Raw genomic sequence first — 23,188 nt, 5'->3', positions numbered from 1 at the left:
AAAGGGAAGATAAACAAAGTATGAAATGGCTACGTTGAACTATATGGCTTTAAATATTAACGGAATACATAACCAAATCAAAAGGAAGAAATTGCTAAATTTACTGAAAAAAAAAAAAAAATTTGATATAGCATTCGTGCAAGAAACACATTTAACTGAAATGGAGCACAAGAAATTAAAGAGAGATTGGGTAGGACATTTAACAGCAGCGTCATTTAATTCAAAAGCTAGAGGAGTAGCTATATTAATCAGTAAAAATGTACCAATTAAAATAGAAGAGGAAATAATAGATTCAGCAGGGAGATATGTAATGATAAAATGTCAGATATATTCGGAGTTTTGGAATTTACTCAATGTATATTAACCTACGAAGAAAATCAAAAATTTATGCAAGATATTTTTTTGAAGATAGCAGACACGCAAGGGAACATAGTAATAGGAGGGGATTTCAACCTTAATTTGGATTCAAACATGGATAAAACTGGGAAAAAAATTAACAGAAAGAACAAAGTAACCAAATTTATAATTAAATCGATGCAAGAAATGCAACTTTTGGATATATGGAGGAAACAACACCCAAAGGAAAAGGAATATTCATATTATTCGGGTAGACATAAAACATACTCAAGAATAGACCTATGCCTGTTATCAGCTCGTATGCAAGACAGAGTAAGAAAAACAGAATATAAAGCTAGAATATTATCGGACCATTCACCCCTGATATTGACAATAGAGTTAGAGGACATCCCTCCAAGAATGTTTTGATGGAGATTAAACTCCATGCTACTTAAAAGGCAGGATTTTAGAGAATTCATTGAAAGACAAATTAAAATGTACTTTGAAATAAATACGGAATCAGTGAAAGATAAGTTTATACTATGGGATGCAATGAAAGCGTTCATCAGAGGGCAAATAATAAGTTATGTAACCAAGATGAAGAAGGACTACAATCAGGAAACAGAGCAATTGGAAAGGGAAATAGTAAATATAGAAAAAGAATTAGCAATGAAGGAAGACACAACTAAAAGAAGAGAATTGGCAGATAAAAAAATAAAATATGAAACACTACAAACATATAAGGTGGAGAAGAAAATAATGAAGACAAAACAGAAATATTATGAACTCGGAGAAAAAACGCACAAAATTCTAGCATGGCAGCTTAAGACAGAACAAACTAAGAGAATGGTATTGGCATCAAGGAAAAAAGACAAACAAATCACATATAATCCAATGGGGATTAATGAAAACTTCAGAGAATTCTACGAACAATTATACCAAACTGAAAACGAAGGGAAAGAAGTCAAAATAGATGAATTTTTAACTAAAATTGAACTACCAAAATTACAAACAGAGGAACAAAATAAATTAACAGAACCATTTGAAATAGTAGAAATACAAGAGATAATAAAAAAACTACCGAATAATAAAACACCAGGAGAGGATGGATTCCCAATAGAATTCTATAAAACATTTAAAAATTTATTAATTCCTCCCCTCCTGGAAGTAATCAACCAGATTGACAAAACACAAAGCTTACCAGATTCATGCAAAACAGCAATAATTACAGTAATACCAAAGACAGGGAAAGATCCACTCGCACCAGCGTCATATAGACCAATATCTTTACTTAACACAGATTATAAGATAATAGCTAAACTATTAGCAAACAGATTAGCTGACTATGTACATAAAATAGTAAATCTAGACCAAACTGGATTTATTAAAAAAAGGCGAACAACAGACAATATCTGTAAATTTATTAACTTAATTCATGCAATAGAAGGAAATAAATCTCCAACAGTAGAGGTTGCTTTAGATGCAGAGAAGGCCTTTGACAGAGTAGAATGGAATTATTTATTCAAAGTATTACAAAAATTCAGTTTACCAGAGAAGTATATTAATTGGATTAAAGCATTATATAAGGGGCCATTGGCGAAAGTGACAGTAAATGGATATATATCAAAGCAATTTAACTTAAGCAGATCAACAAGGCAGGGATGCCCACTATCACCCCTATTGTTCGCGTTAGCTATAGAACCACTAGCAGAATTGATAAGAACAGAAAATAAAATAAAAGGGATAAAAAAAAAAGACGAGGAATATAAAATCAGTTTATTTGCAGATGACATTATAGAATACTTAACAGAACCAGAATTATCAATAAAAGAATTACATAAGAAATTGAAGGAATATGGAGAAGTGTCACGTTTCAAGATTAAAGCAAATAAAAGTGAAGCAATGCCAATGAATAATGCGTATTTTCTCAAAATTTAAGAAAGAATCACCATTTAGATGGCAAATGCAAGCAATACGATATCTAGGTATACAAATAAATAAAAACCTCAGCCATCTATATAAACTCAATTATTATCCACTAATGAAAAAATTACAGGACGACTTAGAGCATTGGAAAGACTTACCACTAACACTAATAGGAAGGATAAACTGTATTAAAATGAACATTTTCCCAAGGATACAATACCTGTTTCAGGCATTGCCGATACACTTGACGGAGAAATTCTTCAAGGAGTTAAAGAAAATAATAAGGAAATTTTTATGGAAAGGGGGGAAACCGAGGATAGCACTAGATAAATTAACAGAATGGTATAAACAAGGAGGCTTACAACTACCAAACTTTAAAAATTATTATAGAGCCGCACAATTAAGATACCTATCAGATTTTTATCAAACAAGGGAAAAGCCAGATTGGACTAGATTAGAACTAGATAAAATAGGGGAGAAGATACCTGAACATATATTATATAAATTGGATGAAAAATTGGTACAACGTGGGAATTCTCCAGTATTACATCATCTGCTCAATATTTGGAAGAAGATTCATGTAGAAAGGAATAAAACAAATTACCAATTACCAAAACTATTACTGAAGCAAAATCAGTTAATCCCTTTTACAATAGATAACTTTTCCTTTAGAGAATGGGAGAAAAAAGGATCAAAAGAATAGAAAATTGTTTTTCAGGAAATAAATTACTATCCTTCGAACAAATGAAGAATAAATATATAACTCAAGATACAGTGTTGGCATACTACTAACTGAAATCCTACTTGAAGGACAAATTGGGAAGCAGTCTGAGGTTACCAGAGGGAAATAATTTTGAATATGTGATTACAGATACAATGATAATCAAAAAATTTATAACAAATATGTATATTAAACTGCAAGAAATGGAGAATGAGGAAACAAATGGTAAAACTAAACAAAAATAGGAACAAGATTTAAACATAAAGATAAAGAAGGAAACATGGGAGAAGTTATGCTCTCGAACTATGAGAAATACAATAAACACGAGGTTACGTATGATACAATATAACTAGATACACAGGCTATACATTACACCTCAAAAGTTAAATAAATGGGACCCTACAGTATCTGACAGATGTTTTCATTGTAAAAAAGAAATGGGAACAACAATTCATGCAATCTGGACGTGTGAGAAAGTGAAAAAATTTTGGGAAGATCTAAACCAGATATTAAATAAAATTACAGAAAGCAATATACCAAAAAACCCAGAGATCTTCCTCCTAAGTAACATAAAAAACAAAGAATTTGGACTTGATTTGGATGGTGCACAAAAAAGATTTGTTAGGATAGCCCTAGCCGTAGCAAAAAAATGTATTATGTCAGCCTGGAAATTAGAAGATAACTTGAGAATACAACAATGGTATATAGAAATGAATAAATGTATTCCATTAGAAAAAATAACATAATTTAAGAAATAATATTGCAATATTTGAACAAATATGGGAGCCATACATGAAACACAATAGAGAAAACCTACCGGGGACATCTGCCACCTAAAATGACAGAAGGAGAAGGAAATGAAAAGAATTGACTCAGTGGAATTTCTTGTTTATTTTTATTGAGTGACAACATTGTTTGACTGGTTTAATGTATCTTAGATTCTGTACTTTAAAAGAATGGGAGGGGAAGTAGGGAGGGTGGGATGGGAAGAGGGAGGGGGGGAGAAAACGACACTATATATTTGAAAAGGAAAATATATGTATCTTGATCAATGTGATTTATGGTGTGAAAAATTTAAAAAAAAATAGTCTGTCATTCTAATTTCTAGTTCCTATCATGTGATTTATTTATTTTGCAATTGGCATCTTAAATTGGCAAACCATTTGTCACTATATTTGGGTCCCTTGCACCATGGCATCATATTAGTGCTACGTGAAACAAATACTTGCCTTTTACTATTAATTGGTTTATAAAGGTTGCTCTAGATTTTGCACCTTGCTTTAGCAAGCAAAAGGAAGTCATTGCAGAGCTGCTACAATCACTGGACTGGATGAAAGAAATCACTTGCAACCATGTTCAAGACATGTAGTGGAAGAATTGTTGACACACAAGCTTTCTGGCTTTATTTCAAATTCTGTTACCAACCTTGAAAACAAAGGAAGACACTAGAGTTGAAGTTTCATAAACTTTTTATTCTATCAGGCTTGTTTTTTGACTGGGACTGAAACCAATGGACCAATGCCTTTTGTAAACAATTTGCTGCTGGACAAGTATTGATTTTCTATATAAATTCTCTGAGTTGCTGTATTCTCAGCAGCATTTATGTTTGTACGGGATATGCTTCATTACTGTTCAGGTTTTACCTTCTGGTTGCCTCCTGACCTTTAATGTATAATCCTGATAATTATCTCACTTTTTTTATGTAGATTTTGGATGTTCGACAGAAATGACAACAAACCCTCCAGCTCCAGGTAAGATGATGTAAGACTAACTGTCTCTTTCTGCCATGATGTGCTGTTACTATAGAAGAAAGCTCTCAAAGCTCTTCAGAAATGTACTGGTGATAAATAGACACAATGCCAAAGAAGAATTTGTCAGTTTTTTTCTTTTCCTAATTTGCCTTTCTTTCCTGTTTTCTAAAATACCTTATGCTGCCCTCCCAACTTCTTCCATCTTTCTTCACACACTGCAACATTCATTATACTAGATGGATCTATGCACATGGTTCGCATTGCTCTTGTCATGACTTATTTGGCATTGATCAAAAGTTTTTATTTTGTTTCAGCTCCCACAAATAACTATGGATTGTATTCTGTTCTGGGAGTCAAGAGTGAGATGGCTGTTACTCGCTATTTACTGCCATGTCACCTGGGAGGAAAGTTGTTGGCCTCCATGGGGTCTAAGCATTCGTCGGCCACTTTGTGTACTGGTTGCGTGATGATTTCTTTCATCCAGTCCAGTGATTATAGCATCTCTGCAATGACTTATTTTTGTTTGCTAAAGCAAGCTGCAAAATCTAGAGCAACTAATTAATAGTAAAAGGCAAGTATTTGTTTCACGTAGCACTAATATGATGCCATGGTGCAAGGGACCCTGTTAGTGGGCTGCTACATGACCACCACCCCCCCCACCAGAACCAGCAATCAGAGCACTTTTCAGTGGCCTACCTCTGCAACGCAGGAGCTTTGGGGAGACTGGTTAGCTAATGTCCAGGTGTGCTAGTTTGAGGCGGTCGATCGTGAAAGTCTCTTCCTTACCATTGATATCCAGCACACATATTGACCCATTGTGCCTAATTACTTTACAGCTCCACATATGGCAATTGCAGAGGTATTCAGTGTGGCTCCTCCAAATGAAAACTTAACGAATGAAGTCTTTGAGGACGTAGGTTTTGGCCTGGCCGTGTGACGAAGCCTGTGGAGGTGCTAAGAGTTCCCAGTTTTTCACTGAGCTTAGTAAATGAGGCTGTGGGGTCCTCCAGGTCCTTGGGGCCAGTCAAGAACTCCCCTGCTATTACCATCTTGGCTGTGGAGGCGTTAAAGTCCTTTTTTGGTGCAGTGCAGTCCAGGGTAACTCGTCCACCTAGTTGGCCCTTGGAGTCAAGCCTTCGAGACCGCCTTTAGATGTCTATGGAACTGCTCCAGCAACCCATTGGCCTGAGTTGGTAAGCCATGTTCTGTTGGAGCTGGGTTCCTAGAAACTTGTCCAGCACCGCCCAGTGCCCTTGACACCCAGGTGCTAATCAGTGCCCTCGTGCAGGTCTCGGTGGTTGTGTCAGCGAGTGGGACCACCTCCAGCCACCTTGTGGAGCAGTCATTCATGGTGAGGAGATATTTCATTCCACAGGAGACCAGCAGTGGCCCTACTATGTCAATATGGATATGGCTGACCCAACGCCGCGCTTGCTCGAACGTCTGGGGAGGGGGGTGGTGCCTTGTCATGCACCTTGGATGTCTGGCAGAGCGTGCAGGTCTTGGCCCACTGACCTGTTTCCGGAGGCCATGCCAGATGGACCTACTGGCCACAATTTTTTACAGAAGTCTTGATAGCTGAGGGCGCCAGGTTGTGCACCTTGCTGAAGACCTGCCACCTCCATGCTGTCGGCATGATGGAGCGGGGTTTGCCAGTGGAGATGTCGCAGAAGGGCTTCTGGTTGCCAGGACCGATGGCAACATCCTCCAGCCTGCGGCTGGAAATGGCTGTTCTGCATGCCAGGATCTCCTGGTCCTCCTGCTGCACCTTGGCTAGGGTGGAAGTCTATTCCCTGGAATAGGGCCTGGACAGACTCGATCACAGGGCAGGACAGTGCATCAGCCACCATGTTGGTATTGCCGTTGATGTGTTGGATGTCCATGGTGAATTTAGATATGTAAGAGGAGTGTTGCTGCTGCCTGACAGACCAAGGGTCAGACACTTTGTGAAAGGCAAAGGTTTATGAAGACCTTGAATTGCCTTCCAGAAAATACCAGAAGTGCCTGACTGCTCGGTACAATGAAAATAGCTCCTGGTTAAAGGAGCTGTATTTGAGTTCAGATGGCCAGAGGTGCCTGCTAAAGGCGGCCAGGAGCTGCCATTGTTCTTCAGTGAATTGTTCCAGTGCGCCCTCTTCCACTGTGCTTGAGGCATCTACTGTGAGGGCAGTTGGTATCTCAGGCCTGGGGTGTAGCAGAAGGGTGGCATTGGCAGGAGTGTCTTTGGACTTCTGGAATCCCTCTGAGACCTCATTGTCCCAGGTAATGTCCTTACCTTTCCCTGCCATGAGCGCAAAAAGTGGGTGCGTGATGTGAGGTACAGCCGGTATGAATCGGTGATAAAAGTTAATTTCACTGGTGATTCTTACAGCCCCTTCACTGTGCAGGGCTTGGCAAAGCCCTGAACGGCCTATACCTTTTCAGACATGGGTTTTGCTCCATGTCTGTTGGTCCGATGCCCCAGGCATCATTTCCAACCCAATCTGGCTCTTATCAGGATTTATAGTTAGCCTGAATTCCTGCAGCCAGGCACACATTTGCTTTAGGTGGGCAACATGCTCCTTGTTTTTGCAGCTGGTAATGAGAATATTGTCCAAATAGATGAATGCAAATGAGAGATCCCAACCCACCACATCCATCAGCCTCTGGGCCACATTCTTAAGTCCAAAGGGAATTATCAGGAATTCAAAGAAACCCAAAAGGGTTTTGGGGATGTCATCAGGATGGTCTGGGATCTGATGATAATCCCTGATGAGATTGATTTTGAAAACACCCTTGCCCCTTGTAAGTTAGCGGTAAAGTATTGGATGAGGGGCATGGTGGTACCTGTTGTATGTGGTGGTGTTGTTTGGGTTCATGTGGGTCCCACAGGTTAAGAACCAGATCAAAGTGGAGGTACAAAGTACATGTTTATTTCAGAGATGGAAATGGGACAACAGGGTCGATGTGTTAGGCAAACCTCTATATGTGCACACACACACACACACACACACACACACACACACACACACACACACACACACACACACACACACACACACACACACACACACAAATGAACTGGAACATACAATGATCAGGGAAAAACCACTATGACAGTGTCCCATGGCTCTATGCCACAAGGGACACTAATTAAATGCTCCCAACCCTTTTAACAGTGCACATACTACCAACAGTTTCTCTAGCGCTCTTCCACATTTCTAAGCCTGGAGTAAAGCAGGGTGGTCCCAAGCTGGCAGAGAGGGAGAACAAAGAGCACATGGCACCTTTATAGTGCTGGAGGGACAAGCCCACATCAGTTACTGGGGGCCAATAGCTCAGTGGTAGGAGAGTTAATCTAATTAAAATAGCCAATGGCCCAAGGCCAAGTACAGGCAGGCTGGAGAGTTCAGTCCAAGTAATTTACATGTGGCCAACAGCAAGGTGTGCACTAATGGTTTGGGCAGAACCAAACCTTGATTGGCAGCTGGTGTATCCTCCAACTAAGTAGCGAGGCAGTGCTGTCACATGACCTCATTGAGGCAGGAATAATCACCACATGGTCTCCTCTCTCCAGCTACCTTTGAAACCATGTACAGGGGGAGGCCCAGGGGCTGTCAGAATGCTCCACTATCCCTAGTCCTTCCATTTTTTTAAACTCCCCCTTGGCAAGGGTGGGCATGGGGGAGGCGGCGTGCCTTGGCATGGACCAAGGGGCTCTCAGTGAAGATATGGTGTCTTACCCTGTGCTTTGGCTCGGTGGCAGAAAACTGGAGCCACAATCAAAGGGAACTCTGCTAGGATCTGCATAATGGAGTTGAGGTGGGGGAGGGAGCAGGTAACTTGGCTTCCCCCAGGGGTGTGGTTTGAAAAGTCCTTGCGTGCACCAATAGCCGCCCTTTAACATCCACCAGCAGATAGTGGGCTCACAGGAAGTTTGCTCCCAGCAGTGGTTGCACCATCACCACAATCGTGAATGTCCATGTGAGCCGGTTGCTGCCAAGGTGGAGGGGAATGGTGCAGGTGCTGAACGTTCGTATGGTGGTGCTGCTTGCTGCCGTCGGTCCTGGGCCCAGTTTGCTATTCTGGGTGTCATAGGCTTGGGGGGGGGGGGGGGGATATTTACTTTGGCGTCGATTTCTACGAGGAAGTGTCTTCCTGACAGACCCAAACGTGGAGGTGGCTGTCATGTTGGCCAACCACCGCAGCCATCAATGATGGTTGGCCATGACGTTTTCTTGAAACATGCAGGGTAAGTGGCATCGACGGGCATCTGCACCCCATCGCTGATGATAATAGCAATACAGTTGGGTTCGGGCTCCACTTTCCTCTCTGTTTGCTGTGGCCTTGTTGCTAGCTCTGTGTGGGGCCTAGCGACCTGCTCCACCAAGGAGCCGTTTTCTTTCTTCGCTCTCCAGAGCATGTCCATCCGGACTGCAACTTTCCTGGGGTCACTGAAGTCCTTGTTGGCGAGCAAGAGTCTGATATCTTCAGCAGCTGCTCCAGGAAAATCTGGTCAAACAACAGGCAAGACCTGTGCCCTCAGCAAGGTTGAGCATTTCGCTTATGAGGGAGGATGGGGCCCTGTCTCCCAAACCATTCAAATGCAGCAATCAGGCAGCATGCTCACGCCGTGAGAGCCCAAAGGTGCGGATTAATAGGTTCCTTGAGGACATCGTATTTGCCTTGCTCCAGAGACTGCCATAGTAACTTAACGACCCTTACTGCTGTCCCCTGGTCGAGTGAGCTCACCATCTAGTAGTAGCATGAGTCGTTGGCATTGATCTGTCAAAGGTGGCACTAGGCCTTGGCCTGTTTGAACCACACGTGTCGCTGTGACGCTCAGGAAGTTGGCAGCTTTTAAAAAAAAACCGCATGAAGAGCTGCTTGTTCTGTCATTTTCTGGTCCATCTGCCAGTTAGACCAGTCGGGGTCACCAATGTAGTGTGGAAAGAAGACACACGAGGAGTTGAAAACTGATTTATTGCACCGGCAGCTCTGCTTACATTCACTCCTTGCTTCTGATGTCGTGAATTACATTATGGCAGTTTCGAGTTCCGACTGGGCGGCGTTCCTGCCATTCCTCACTGTTTCCTGCTATGTGGGTGTTCACCTGGAACAAAGGTCTGCGCAGTTGCCGTGTTCATCGGCCTTTTTGTGTACAGGGTTGTATCCTGGTCAGCAGGTTACTACAATATTCTTTCTGACCAATTTGTTGAAATTTTTTTGAACTAACGAAGTGTATCGATCAAGGCAAGGTGAATGTGATTTGCATAGATTTTGTTACATTTTTGACAAGGTCCCACATTGAAGATTGTTTGGAAAAAGTTGAGGCCAATGGGTTCTAAGACAAGTTGGGAAAGGGTATCCAAAATTGACTTGCCAAAAGGAGGGGAATGGTAAGGATTGTTTTTACAATTGGATGCTGTGACTAGTGGTAAGTAAATCATAGAATCATTGCAGGGACCCTTGTTCTTTGTAATATAATATAGATATCAGAGGAAGATAAAACTAAAGGACTTGGGCTTTGCATGAGGAGGAAAGAGATTTAGAGGGGATATGAGGGGACCCTTTTTCATTCAGAGTGGTAAGTACTTGGAAAGTATTACCAGAGAGGATGGCTGAAACTGGATTGCTGAATGCATTTAAAGAAGTGTCTAGATGAGCATTTAAATTGTCTAGGTCAAGAAGGATAAGGGCCAAATGCTGAGTGATGGAATTAGTTCTGACGGGTGCCCTCTGGTTGGTATGGATGAATTGGGCTGAATGGCCTTTTTCCATACTGTACAATTCTGATTTCTTCCTTTGTGGGAAGCTTTGTGTTGGGCGGCTAGTTTGAAAGGGTAGTTACTGATCGCACTAGACATGAATTTTTTTCAAAAGGTTTGTTTCCTGGAAATAAAATTGGGAATTATGATAGACAACTTCAAGCTGAAAACAAAGATAATTTCAGATGTGCTGCATCGCATAGGAAGTTTGGGAACTATTAAATTGAACTTTTTTTGTATTTAGTGTATTTAATCGTATAATGATGTTGACACATTGAGTTAGTTCAACTGACCTAAAATTGTTTTTCCGCTGAGTGCGAATGGCATGTTGCCAGTCATGGTTTTGAATGCTTAAAGCAGGTTAAAAATATGACAGGAAATCACTAAAAGTGGTTATATTTTTTTTAAAAGTACGTGATAGGAAAACGTTAAGGTGATTTTCGTGATCAGCAGCCCAAAATCCATAAAATACCCAGTGTTCATGAAGCAAAATCTTCGTTGTCCAAAGATCAGTTGTGAAGGTGAGTCAAGGAGAGGCAAATGAAATATAACTGTGACAAAGCTGAAGATTTCATACCAGGACAGGTAGATTAAATGGGAGGGGGGAAGGGGAGGAAGAGGGAAAGTGGGAGGGGGAGAGGACGGGGAAAGGGAACATGGGAGGGAGGAGAAGGCGGGACCATGGGAGGCTGAGGTGGTAGGATCGTGGGAGGGTATGTGAGGGGGGAGGGAAGATGGGAGGGAGTGGCAGGAGGGAACGTGTGGGTGCATCAGGGTGACTGATTCTGATTCTATGGTGAATGTTTGAGTACAAAATTAGGTCATCATATAGCTGTATGGTATAAGGCACTTGGGCTACTGTGTGGCGTTCTGGTTGCTCAGCCTTAGGAACGTTATCAATAAATTGGAAGGATGCAGAGGAGATTGGCCAGATTGTTCTGGGACTGGAAAGCTTGACATGTAGAGGCTGGATAGGGTGGGTCTATGGCGGCAAGGTGAACCGGCCCCGCTTGTAACGCCACATCGAAAGATGGTGCCGTTGGGGGTTTCTTCCCCAGTCAAATTTCCTGCATGGCGCGCACCCCAGGCAGCTTCTGTGAAGTCATCACGCATAGAGTGATTGAGCCAGCGCTGCCCTTAAAGGGGCACGCACCAAATTCAAATAAAAGTCGTTAATGACCCTCAATGTGGTGGCTGTGTTTCTTTCACTACTCACTGCCACAGGTCTTTATTTTCTACAGCATGGGAGAGTGAGGGGTAATTGTAGAGCTTTAATTTGTCATGCAGATCATGAATAAAGTGAATGTTCATTTTTTAACCAAGGTAGAAATTTCTAAAGCTGGTGGATATGGGTCTGAGGAGTCATTTAAGAGGGTCCTGAGGAGCAACATTTTCAGAGGGTAGTTTTTATTTGAAAAGAGCTGCCATAGAAAGCTGTGGAAGTTGGTACAATGACTCTTCAAAGACACTTGGAGAGATAGAGTTGAGATGGATATGGGGCAAATGTAGGCAAATGGACCAATTTGGTTGGCATGAATACATTGGGCTGAGATTTTAAGCCCAAAAATCAGTCCTCCCATCATGGTGAGATAAAGTTAGAAGAGGAAAACATTAATTGAGATGGAAAATGCAATAAATGATGTAAATAGAAAATCCAATCTGTTAACCCTAAAGCTTGGTGTGGGAACTGCACTGCCCTAGACCACAAGAATCTGTAGAGAGTTGTGAATGGACCTAAGGCAATCACACATAACAACATCCCCTCTGTTAACTAGATCCTTGCCTCTAGCTAACTCGAGAAATTCATCTACCCTCTCTGCTGGTTCATCTTAGATCATGTAACTTATAAATGGCACAGTTGTGTTTAAGAGTTTACTTTCAGAGCTCCATAAAAAATCTTAAGAATCTGGATCTTATTTATTAAATTCTGCCACATATAGCTTCCAAACCAATTAATCATCTCTTCTACTCTCAAAATAGGTTCATTGTGTAATTTATGTTCAGTCACACTGTGGTGATTAGTATTTTGCTGCAAATCTAATTTCTGTTCCATAATTAGATTTTCATTTCATTGGACTAGTAATTCAGTAAAGAGCAATATCTTAATGGGTGTGCAAAATTACATTTTACATAATCATATTTTGTTATTTGAATTAAGAATTTTAAATGCACTTCTCATTCCCTCCCCTTTTCCATAAACATAATCTATGCACATTGGAGTATCCACACCAATCGCAAATACTGCTGATGCTCGAAATCTGACATAAATCCAGAAAATAGTGGAAATACTCAGCTGATTAGATAGCCCAAGATGAGGGAGAGAGTTAAGATTTCAGACTGATGACCTCTGATCATAACAAGACCAAGACTTTGGACAGATAGTGTTGGGGATATCTTTGGCTTGGCTTCGCGGACGAAGATTTATGGAGGGGGTAAAAAAGTCCACGTCAGCTGCAGGCTCGTTTGTGGCTGACCAGTCCGATGCGGGACAGGCAGACACGATTGCAGCGGTTGCAAGGGAAAATTGGTTGGTTGGGGTATATACAGGCAAGATGTGTGCAATGTATCAGGCAAACTTAAAAAAAAAGTCTGGGATATTGGACTTTAGTTTAATTTGGAAGCTTTTAAAGAGTTGAGTTGCCAAAATTCCAAACAAATTTCTGTTGAATGTTAAATTTTTATTGATTAAATCTTTAAAGTTGACAATGTGGAAAGCAATAGAAATTTTAAAATCAATTGTGTTTTTCATGACTGTCAGGGCTAAATATGATGGCTAGTAAATTGTGATTTCGTGTACAAAGCCACAGGTGATATTTCAAAGAAAGAAAACATTGACTTTTTATTCATGCTGGTGTAAGTCAAGAAATGAAAATATATAAATGAATAGCACAGGAACACCCCCCTTTAGCCTTAGCTTCCAATGAACTCCTGTCTAAACATGTCATAATTTGCCCTCCCCCCCCCCCCCCCAAACTGGTAATTTTATACAAGGCCCAAGCTTATCCTTGTCATCAGTGTCTTGAAAGTTAAGGAAGAATGATCATTATTGCCCACCGAAACTCTGACCACCTGGCCAGGGTTGTTTGTGAGAATGGCCCCCATCCTGGTTGAGCTATCTATGTGTGCTGCTTCAAGGAAGACTGTTGGGCACACTTAACAAATTCTCCCCTATCTAAGCCACTAGCACAAATAATATCCTAGTCAATATTGGGAAACTCAGACTCCTACTATAACCCTGTGGCTTTTGCAATTTTCCATAATCTATATCTTTCCCTCCAGTTCCCAGTGGCTATTGGGAAGCCTAGAGTATTGACAATACAATTTCTAACATTTGTTTTCATAACACAAACTATTTAATACTGTTCTTGTAAATGGTTTCTGAAATTATTCAATTTCTCAACAAGCATTGTACTCTTGCCCCCACCATCCCAAAACATATCTGAAGAATAAACCTTGTACGCTGATATAAAAGAGCCTTTCTCTTCAAATATTGGTTTCTGTCTGATGAGAGAAACGACGTGTCCAGCAATATTGAGCACAATGAAAAATTCACTAGCATCAAAGCTTGAAGGGAGAAGCAAAATGTTTAACTATTTTACATAATTCACAGAATGCAAAATAAGATCAAAGCATTCATGTAAAATTAAGGTAAGTGTTGAAATATCTCAAAAATACAATTAATTCTAAATAAATTGCAATCAACATTACTCTTTAAAGAGTCAGCATATGTCTAACCATTAATTACAGCTCATGACACTTGCAGTATTTTTTTAGCTGGAATGTTGTGTATTCTTTCTTGTATTGTGTTTTCTCTTCATTTGTACTGATCAAGACTGAAAAACAACTGATTGCAAGGCACTCAAAACTAAGGGTTTTCTGGATATAATTATACATGTTTTTTTTCTGTCATTGGAACTGCAGAACATGGGCGATTGTATCCTCATTTGGACCAAGTGTGAGTGAAAATGCATCAAAATGTTAAAGGAACTCAGCTGGTCTTTTCAGCATCCATAGGAGTCAAAAATATATTGCCAACGTTTCAGGCCTGAGCCTTTCCTCAAGGAATAAGTAGAATAAGGCCAGAAACAGTAAATCTCAAAGATTCAGAATTCAGAAAATGTTGGCTGGGGGAGGAATCCATACCAAAAAAAAGGTGTAAATTGGCTGTCCTCTCGTACCACCCTACCCAGCCTCTGCATCCAACACTTCCTCTTCCGCCATTTCTGCCACCTACTACGTGATCCCACCACTAGACACATATTCCCCTCTCTGGCTTCTTCAGGGACAGCTCCTTCCATGTTCCCTTGTCCACTCCTCCCTCCCCATCTATCGTACTCTTGGGTCTTACCCCTGTGACTGCAGGAAATGCTCCACCTGCACCCACACCTCCTTCCTCACCACCATTCGGGACCCCAAACAGTCCTTCCAAGTGAAGCAACATTTAACTTGTGAATCTGCAGGGGTCACCTATTGCATCTGATGCTCCCATTGTGGTCTCCTCTACATCGGAGAGAATGGACACAGACTGGGAGATTGCTTTGTTGAGCACCTCGGCTCTGTCCGCCACAATAGTGTGGATCTTCCAGTGGTCAACGTTTCAATTCTCCATCCCATTTCCTTGCTGACATGTCTGCTCATAGTCTCGTGCACTGTCAGACTGAGACCATCTGCAAATTGGAGGATCAACACCTCACCTTCCAGTTGAGCACCCTCCAACCAGATGGCATTAATATTGAATTCTCGGGGGAGGAGTCACGTGATGGAGTAGTGGCCGGTAGGAGAATACCAGCCCTCTCCAGAAAAGAAGGAAAAAAGTGAAGAAAAAGCAGAGCCCCAGACACACAAATCACAACAAATAAAAAATAAAGGTGTGGAGAAAATGGCACCTAAGAAAGAAAAGCCAAAAACAACGGGAAGAAAAGAAGAAAGACGCCGGAAGAGAAAGGTGAAGGCCTTGCTTGCACAAAAAAGAAAGGACCTGCCGTGGTAAGAGGAGCCCACTCCCCAAGGTTAGTGGAGACCCTGCAGGGTCACGACCCACCAACCATAGGATTGCAAAAAATGGCTCACAGAGCCAAACAGCGATGCGCACGACAGGAGGGGGGAACCAGCTGTGGAGTTTCACTCCACAGCACGAACAGCCGAGAGATACCAGACATCAGGGCTCCCAGCTGGAAGATAAAGAAAGCAACAGGAAAGGGAGGGGTGAGAAAGAAAAACGGAAGCAGGAGACACAACAGATAACCAGCCCAGAAGAGGGCCAACATCAAGAAACCATTAAAAAAAAATACCCAGCAAATTGAGACAAGCAACTCAACAAGAAAGTCAGAAGAGACACAGATCCAAGGAAGAGAAATAGAAGACACAAACCCAAGAGCAGACACAGAAGAAGAAGAACACCAAGCTCTGCACAGAGGAATTAGAGGTAAAATGAATGGATAGTACATAGATTTTTTTTAAAATTCAAGAACAAATGAAAGCATTAAAAGAATGGTTGACACTAGAATTTAGTGAAATGAAAAGTACAGAAGAAAATGTGAGTAGAATAGAGCTGGTCATTACAGATGTAGGGAAAGGATTAGAAAATGTGCAAGAACGTGTAATGGCAGTAGAAATGGAAGTGAACGACTTAAAAAGAAAATTGGAAGAAAGTGACAAAAAAGTTTTTAAAAAAAAAACACTGGAGTTGTTAGCTCAGAAAATGGATATAATGGAAAACTATAGTAGGCGAAACAATATAAAGATAGTGGGTCTTAAGTAAGATGAAGAAGGGAAAGATATGAAAGAATTTAAAAACCACTGCAGTACAAAGGTTGAAAAAAAAAATTCTACCCAGACATAAGTTTTGAGCTCCTAAAGAAGAGGAAGGAGTTTAACGCAGCAAAATCAATCCTATGGAAAAAAGGCTATAAATTTATGTTAAGATATCCAGCGGTGCTAAAAATAGTTATCCCAGGGGAGCAAAATATTGAATTCTCTGGCTTCTGTTAAACCCATTTCCCTCACTTTGTCGCCCCTCACTTCATCCCCCTTACTTCATCCCCCATCATCTTCTCCACGAACATGATAAATTCTTACCTCATCCCTTATCCAATTAACACCTTTTGTTGGTTTGGATTCCTCCCCCAACCAGCATTGTCTTGTTTCTGGCTTATTCTGCTAATTCCTTGAGGAAGGGCTCAGGCCCAAAGCATCAACAATATATATGTCTCCTATGGACACTGAAAAGACCGGCTGAGTTCCTACAACATTTTGGTGTGTTTTTATTATAATCAGTGTCTGCAGACTTTCATGCTTCACCAAGTGTAAGTGATTTGGTAACTATAAAGTAAAAGCTTGGACAACAAGCTATTTCAAATCAAATTACTGCTTTAATAGACATTTAATCTTGTCTTCTTTCCATAGCAAATTTTTTACTGATGTGTACAAACAACAATATCCAGGAGGCATGCTGGGTTGGATGATTTCAAATTGGAAGGCAACAAGAGTGATAGTGTTTTCTGTTCCTCGTCCTTGAAAATTTTCCTCCCTTTTAAAATTAGTGGCTAAATTACCTGTTGCATCACTAAAATACATGTATAGAATAATATTCTTAAAGGGTTTTAGCTGACATTTGTCAAGAGTAGTCTGGTAGCTAAATTCTAAATTTTAATTGGATGTTGTGTTTATTACAATATATTCAATGAAATAACTTTTCAATAGAAATGACAGTTTTTAGGGCAGAATTCTTTTATCTGGCTGCTTTAAAAGTAACTTTGTGGTGAAATTATTTGCTATTTTGGTCTCTGCAGCTTGCAGAAGTCTTTACATTCATGAATTTAAAACCAGCTTTCCAACCAGTATTTGTACAGTTGTAGCGACTCCTGAAAGAACACACACAACCAGACGGGTTGAGCTCAGTGAGCAGACTAGTTTATTGGAGGCTGCTGGGCTCTACTTATACACCCAGCCCGGACCTGGCTGAGAACCGCGCTGGAGGGCGCTGACGTCACCCGGGCGTCACATGGTCCCCCAATGCGGGCTTCTGAGCCCCATGCTGGGAGGAAGGGAAACGCCCGACAGTGCCATTTTGGCTGGCTGCCCCATTGCGTGGCTGATAAGCAGGGTTGGTTCGCCTGCCTTGTGGTGAACCGCCACGCAGCCCCCCAGAACCGCCGCTAATGTCCTTTTTTGCCAGGTGGCCTTGCTTCTTGGGCTGGGCAATGACCACGGGCTCGGTGGGATCGAGGTGCGCTGGCTTCAGCCTATCCATGGTAAACAGCTCCCACCTGCCGCCCATGTCCAGCGTGAACTTCGAGCCAGAACGCTGTACAACCCTGTACGGCCCCTCGTACAGTTGCTGCAGAGGTGCCGCGGTTGGGCCCTGCCAAACGAAAATGTACTCTGCAGAAAGCAGTTCGCCAGGAACGTGAGACAGGTGGGTGCCATGCCTGGACGGTGGTGGGGGTTCGAAAGAGTCCAAGCTTGCCCTGAGGTGAGGGAGTAGTTCATGCGGCGACTGCTGGGGATTGTGAGGTGCGTTGACGAACTCACCAGGTAGTGCCAGCTGCGCACCGTAGACCAGCTCAGCTGATGATGCCTGCAGATCTTCCTTGGAAGTGAAGCGGTTGCCCAGGAGCACCCAAGGCAGTTCATCCGTTCAGTCAGAACCGGTGAGGCGGGCCATGAGCCCTGACCTAAGGTGGCAGTGCAGATGTTCTACCAGACCATTAGTCTGTGGGTGGTAGGCCATGGTGCAGTGTAGCTGGATCCCCAACCTGTTGGCAATTTTTGCCCAGAACGCAGATGTGAACTGGGCGCCCCAATCACTGGTGAGGTGAGCCGCGACACCGAACCTGGTGACCCATGCAACAGTGATCGGGAGCAGTGTGGTATTGGGATCGCCTCGGGCCAGCGAGTGGTGCAGTCCACCACTGTAAACAGGTAACGGTTGCCCCGGGAAACAGCCCAACGATGTCCACGTGAATGTGGCTGAACCGTTCTCGGAAATGCTCAAATTCCTGTACGGGCACCCTGGTGTGCCTGTGCACCTTGGACGTCTGGCAATGGGTGCATGTCCTGGCCCAGCCCGTGTACCTTATGGATGGATGTGAAAGGTCATGGATGTGACGGAAGACCTGCCTGCGCGTCTGCTGGGGAACCACTGGCCGTGGGGTGCCCAAGGAGATATCGCACAGGATGGTTCCTTCACCGCTCGGAATCGGGAGGTCTGTGAACTGCAGGCCGGTGATGGCGGTCTTGAAGGCCCTCGTCTCCTCATCAGCTTCCTGGCCAGGGCAAGCTGGTTGAAGTCGAAGCCAGGTGTCAGCATGAAGATGGCCGGTCGCGAGAGTGCATCAGCAACCACATTGTTCTTCCCCGCCTTGTGCCGAATGTCGGTGGTAAACTCCAACACGAAGGAGAGGTGACGCTGCTGGCGGGCCGACCAGGGATCCTTTGCCATCGCAAGCACCTGAGTGAGGGGTTTGTGGTCTGTGAAAATGGTAAAAATCCTCCCCCTCCAAAATATGCGGAAATGCCGCACTGCCAGGTGCATGCCCAGTAACTTGCGGTCAAAGGCACTATACTTGCATTCTGGCGGGCGAAGCAGGTGGCTGAAGAATGCCAGCGGCTTCCAGTCCATTCACCTGCTGCTCCAGGACGGCACCAACGGCTGTGGCAGAGGCATCGACAGAGAATGCCACATGCAGGTCGGTGTGCGGGTGGGTGAGCATGGCAGCCTTCGCCAGGGTGTCCTTGGTGGCCTCTAATGCGGTGCAGGCTTCTGGGTTCCAAGCGAGCGTCTTGTGCTTGGCTGCAATGAGGGCGAACAGCGGCTGCATGATGCGTGCAGCTCCCGGGATGAAGTGGTTGTAAAAGTTTACCGTACCCGCGAACTCCTGCAGCCACTTGAGGCTGTCCGGGTGTGGGAACTCCCTGATAGCGGCGACCTTTGCAGTGGCGGGCGTGGCTCCTTCGGCCTTGATGGTGTGGCCCAGGAACTGGCACTTGGCCAGGTTGATGGTAAGACCGAAGTCAGCCAGCCGGGAGAAAAGGGCATGTAGGTGGGCCTTGTGTTGCCCCGGTCCTTGCTGGCGATGAGGATGTCCTCCAAATAAATAAAGACGAAATCCAAGTCCCTGCCCACAGAGTCCATGAGGCGCTGGAAGGTCTGAGTGGCGTTCTTGAGCCTGAACGGTATGCGCAGGAATTTGAACATGCCAAAGGGGGTGATGATGGCCATCTTGGGTATGTCCTCGGGGTGCACTGGGATCTGGTGATATCCACACACCAGGTCAACCTTGGAGAAGACCCTCGCGCCATACAGGTTGGCCATAAAGTCCTGGATGTGAGGGATGGGGTAATGGTCAGGAACGGTTGCCTCATTGAGCCGTTGATGGTCTCCGCAGGGACGCCAGCCGCCGGAAGCTTTCGGGACCAGGTGGAGCGGCGAGGGCCACGGGCTGTTGAACGGCTGAATGATCCCCAGCTCCAACAGGTGCAAAAACTCTTCCTTCGCTACCTGGAGCTTGTCAGGCGGGAGTTGGCGTGAATCGGCGGGCCCTGGGTGGGGATGTGGTGGAACACCCCTTGGCGCGGTGAGGCAGCGGAGAACTGTGGCTTGAGGAGTGTCGGAAGAAATCTGGCGGAGGTGAAACTGGGTCTCCACGTGGCCGAACCAGGTCTCTGGCTCCTGCCAGAATTCAGGCAGCTTTATGGCTATAGCGCTGATCCCAGCCTCGCTCATGATGGGTTCAAAGACGTTTAAACCAGTCGGGGTTACCAATTGTAGCAGCGGCTACACTGCTCCTGCAATAACACACACAACCAGACGGGTTGAGCTCATTGAGCAGACTAGTTTATTGGAGGCTGATGGGCTGCACTTATACTCCCAGCCCGGACCTGGCTGAGAACCACGCTGGAGGGCGTCATGTGGTCCGACAGCGCCATTTTGGCCGGCTGCCCCGCCGCGTGGCTTACAAGCGGGGCCAGTTTGCCTGCCTTGTGATGAGCCGCCACACAGTCTTGAATAAGGACCTTGACCTAAAACATTAACTGACCATTCTTACCTATGGATGCTGCCTGATCCACTGAGTTCCTCCGTTATCTAATTGTTTGCTCAAGATTTTAGCATCCATAATCCTGATTACACATTTTAATTAATTAAGACATCAAAGTCAATTGTGCCACTTTATTTCTTGTGTTAACACCTTGGGTGTGGATTCAAACATGGGAATTGTTGAATGCGTATGAATTTATGCAATGCAGTTAACATTTCATTTTTTTGGCTGTGGTGCAAACTTGTATATCTGTCCTTCCTTCAAAATACACACTGTTAACCAGAGAATGAAAATACATGTATGGAACCCAGGCATACTGAAGCCAAACTAACTTGATTGAATGTTTTCTTAACAATTAAATGTCTCAATCTTCTAATTACTTGACATATTGGTCAAGAAAAGTGAAATTCTATAACCATTTCTGCAACAATTGTAAAAAGACCAAATGCAGTTGTCTTTGTTCTTAGTTTCTCCCTTTCCATTTCACTTCCCTTTTTCTTTCCATCTGTGTCATATCATTCTGATTGAGAGGAGAGCCTTGCCATTTATTTATAATTGCTGATTTGTCCATTTATTTTACCCACCCACATTAACTGAGTAAGGTAACTTTTCATGCTACTTTCCATTTACTGAGTCTTTGCACCTGGGAAAGCTATTCACTTGTTTTCCATTCAATTTAGTAACTGAGATTAGGAAATTGCACGTGTGAATCCAAGTTGTATCATCTAGTGAGGCCTGAATAATCAGTAACTTAATGGTTTCCAATGTAAAATCTGTTTACCCCTGCTGCATTGCAGAAGTACAGGATGAACATTTTAAAAAAAAAACTAGGCATCATCTTTAACCACTTTAGAACATTGGTTGGAAGTTCTAGGAAAACAACCACGTATAAGTAAAGCCCATCTTCAGAAAACTTAGAAATGGAGGAATGTCACTTCCAAATTTTTGATTTTATTACTGGGCAATTAATATACACAGTTTACTTTTATTATCAAAGTTTGATAAATTAGTAAGCTACCCTTCTTTGGCAGAAATGGAACTGAACTTTTCCAAGAAATCATCTATGTGGCAATTTTAGGTTCTGCTTTATTTTCTAAATTTGACACATAATCCAATAATGAAAATAAAATGGAGAATATGGGCTCAATTATATAACTATTTTTTCCTGCCTTCAGTATTAGATGAAGGCTTTAAGGAATGATACAGATTTGGTATTAAAGATTTTAAAGATTTATTCAAAATAACTTTGCTTCTTTTGAACAAAAACTTTTTCTAATACATTTAAAAAAAAAATATTTGCAAGTTAGTAATTTTGTTCGGTCCAAATTAAACACTTTTTCTTGAATCACAGATTCAATTATTCTTTTTTTTTAAATTTTTTATTTTTCACACCATAAATCACATTAGCCATGATGTACACTATTTCTTTTTCACACATATACAGTGACTTTTTCTCCCCCCCCACCCTTTCCTCCCAAACCACCCCCCCACCCCCCCCTTTCATCCATTTTAGGTATACAATCTAGGTTGCATTAAGCCAGTCAGACAATGTTGTCATTCAACAAAATTACACCAGAAATTCTACTGAGTCCATTCTTTTCTTTCCTTCTCCTTCCATCAACTTAGGTACTGTTTGTCCCCGGTAGGTTTTCGCTATTGTATTTAATGTAAGGCTCCTATACTTGTTCGAATATTTCAATATTATTTCTTAACCTATCTGTTATTTTTTCTAATGGAATACATTTATTCATTTAAATTTAGTAATTTCTTCCTTTTAATTTGGTTATGTATTCCATTAATATTTAAAGACATATAGTTCAGCGTAGCCCTTTTATATTTTGTTTATCTTCTCTTTCCGTTTTTCCATCATTACCTTTCCTCCTTTTCCATTTCTGTTTTCTTATTTTCAACTCTTTATAAGACAACATTCCTACAACATCCAACATTTTCCTTATTCTCCTATTTCTATCTTATTTATCCCCAATCTCCCCTTCACCTCCTGAGTTGTCCTTTATCCCTTGTCGGACAACCACATCTCCCCTCTCCATTTGGATTTGCGAATCCACTCGCAAGCGTCAACTGATTTTGCAGTGACCGCTATTTCCCCCCACCCCGCCTCCCCCAGAAAAGATTTCACTTTTCATATGTCACAAAGGTCACTCTTTTAATTCCCTCCTTATTCTCTCTATTCCATTACCTTCCCTTATTAATTCTTGTCTATACTATCTATATTTTCCTCTAAGTACAGATACATTCATGTATGCTCATTGTCTCTATTCACTCTTATACCTCTTTACCCGCATACATATCAATCGTGATCATTTTTACTCTCATTACCCGTCTTCATCCCTCAGTCTATTTTTGTCTTTACCCACATACATATCAATCGTGATCATTTTAACTCTCATTACCCGTCTTCCTCCCTCAGTCTATTTTTGTAATTGTTCTGCAAATTTTCGTGCTTCTTCTGGATCCGAGAATAGTCTGTTTTGTTGTCCTGGAATAAATATTTTCAATACTGCTGGATGCTTTAGTATAAATTTATACCCTTTCTTCCATAAAATCGCCTTTGCTGTATTGAACTCTTTTCTCTTCTTTAGGAGTTCAAAACTTATATCTGGATAAATGAAGATTTTTTGCCCTTTATACTCCAGTGGTTTGTTGCCC

The 23,188-nt window shown here is 42.4% G+C and overlaps 1 protein-coding gene across 5 annotated transcripts in view; it reads left to right on the top strand.

The window, feature by feature from the left end:
* inip (ints3 and nabp interacting protein) overlaps positions 1 to 23,188 on the top strand; it is a 39,856-nt gene that overhangs the window by 3,584 nt on the left and 13,084 nt on the right. For 4 of the 5 annotated variants that reach the window (XM_069923382.1, XM_069923362.1, XM_069923372.1 and 1 more), the window contains exon 2: positions 4,690 to 4,734. In XM_069923382.1, coding sequence (XP_069779483.1) covers positions 4,710 to 4,734 — 25 coding nt within the window. In that variant the 5' untranslated portion in view covers positions 4,690 to 4,709. Of the gene's footprint in view, positions 1 to 4,689; positions 4,745 to 23,188 lie in introns of all 5 variants that reach the window. The other variant, XM_069923390.1, reaches the window with a different exon arrangement.

This window comes from Narcine bancroftii, chromosome 1 (assembly GCF_036971445.1).
Source record: "Narcine bancroftii isolate sNarBan1 chromosome 1, sNarBan1.hap1, whole genome shotgun sequence".
Classification (NCBI taxonomy): Eukaryota; Metazoa; Chordata; class Chondrichthyes; order Torpediniformes; family Narcinidae; genus Narcine; species Narcine bancroftii.
The sequence above is the reverse complement of the archived record's forward strand: the minus strand, read 5'-3'. Positions and strand labels throughout refer to the sequence as shown.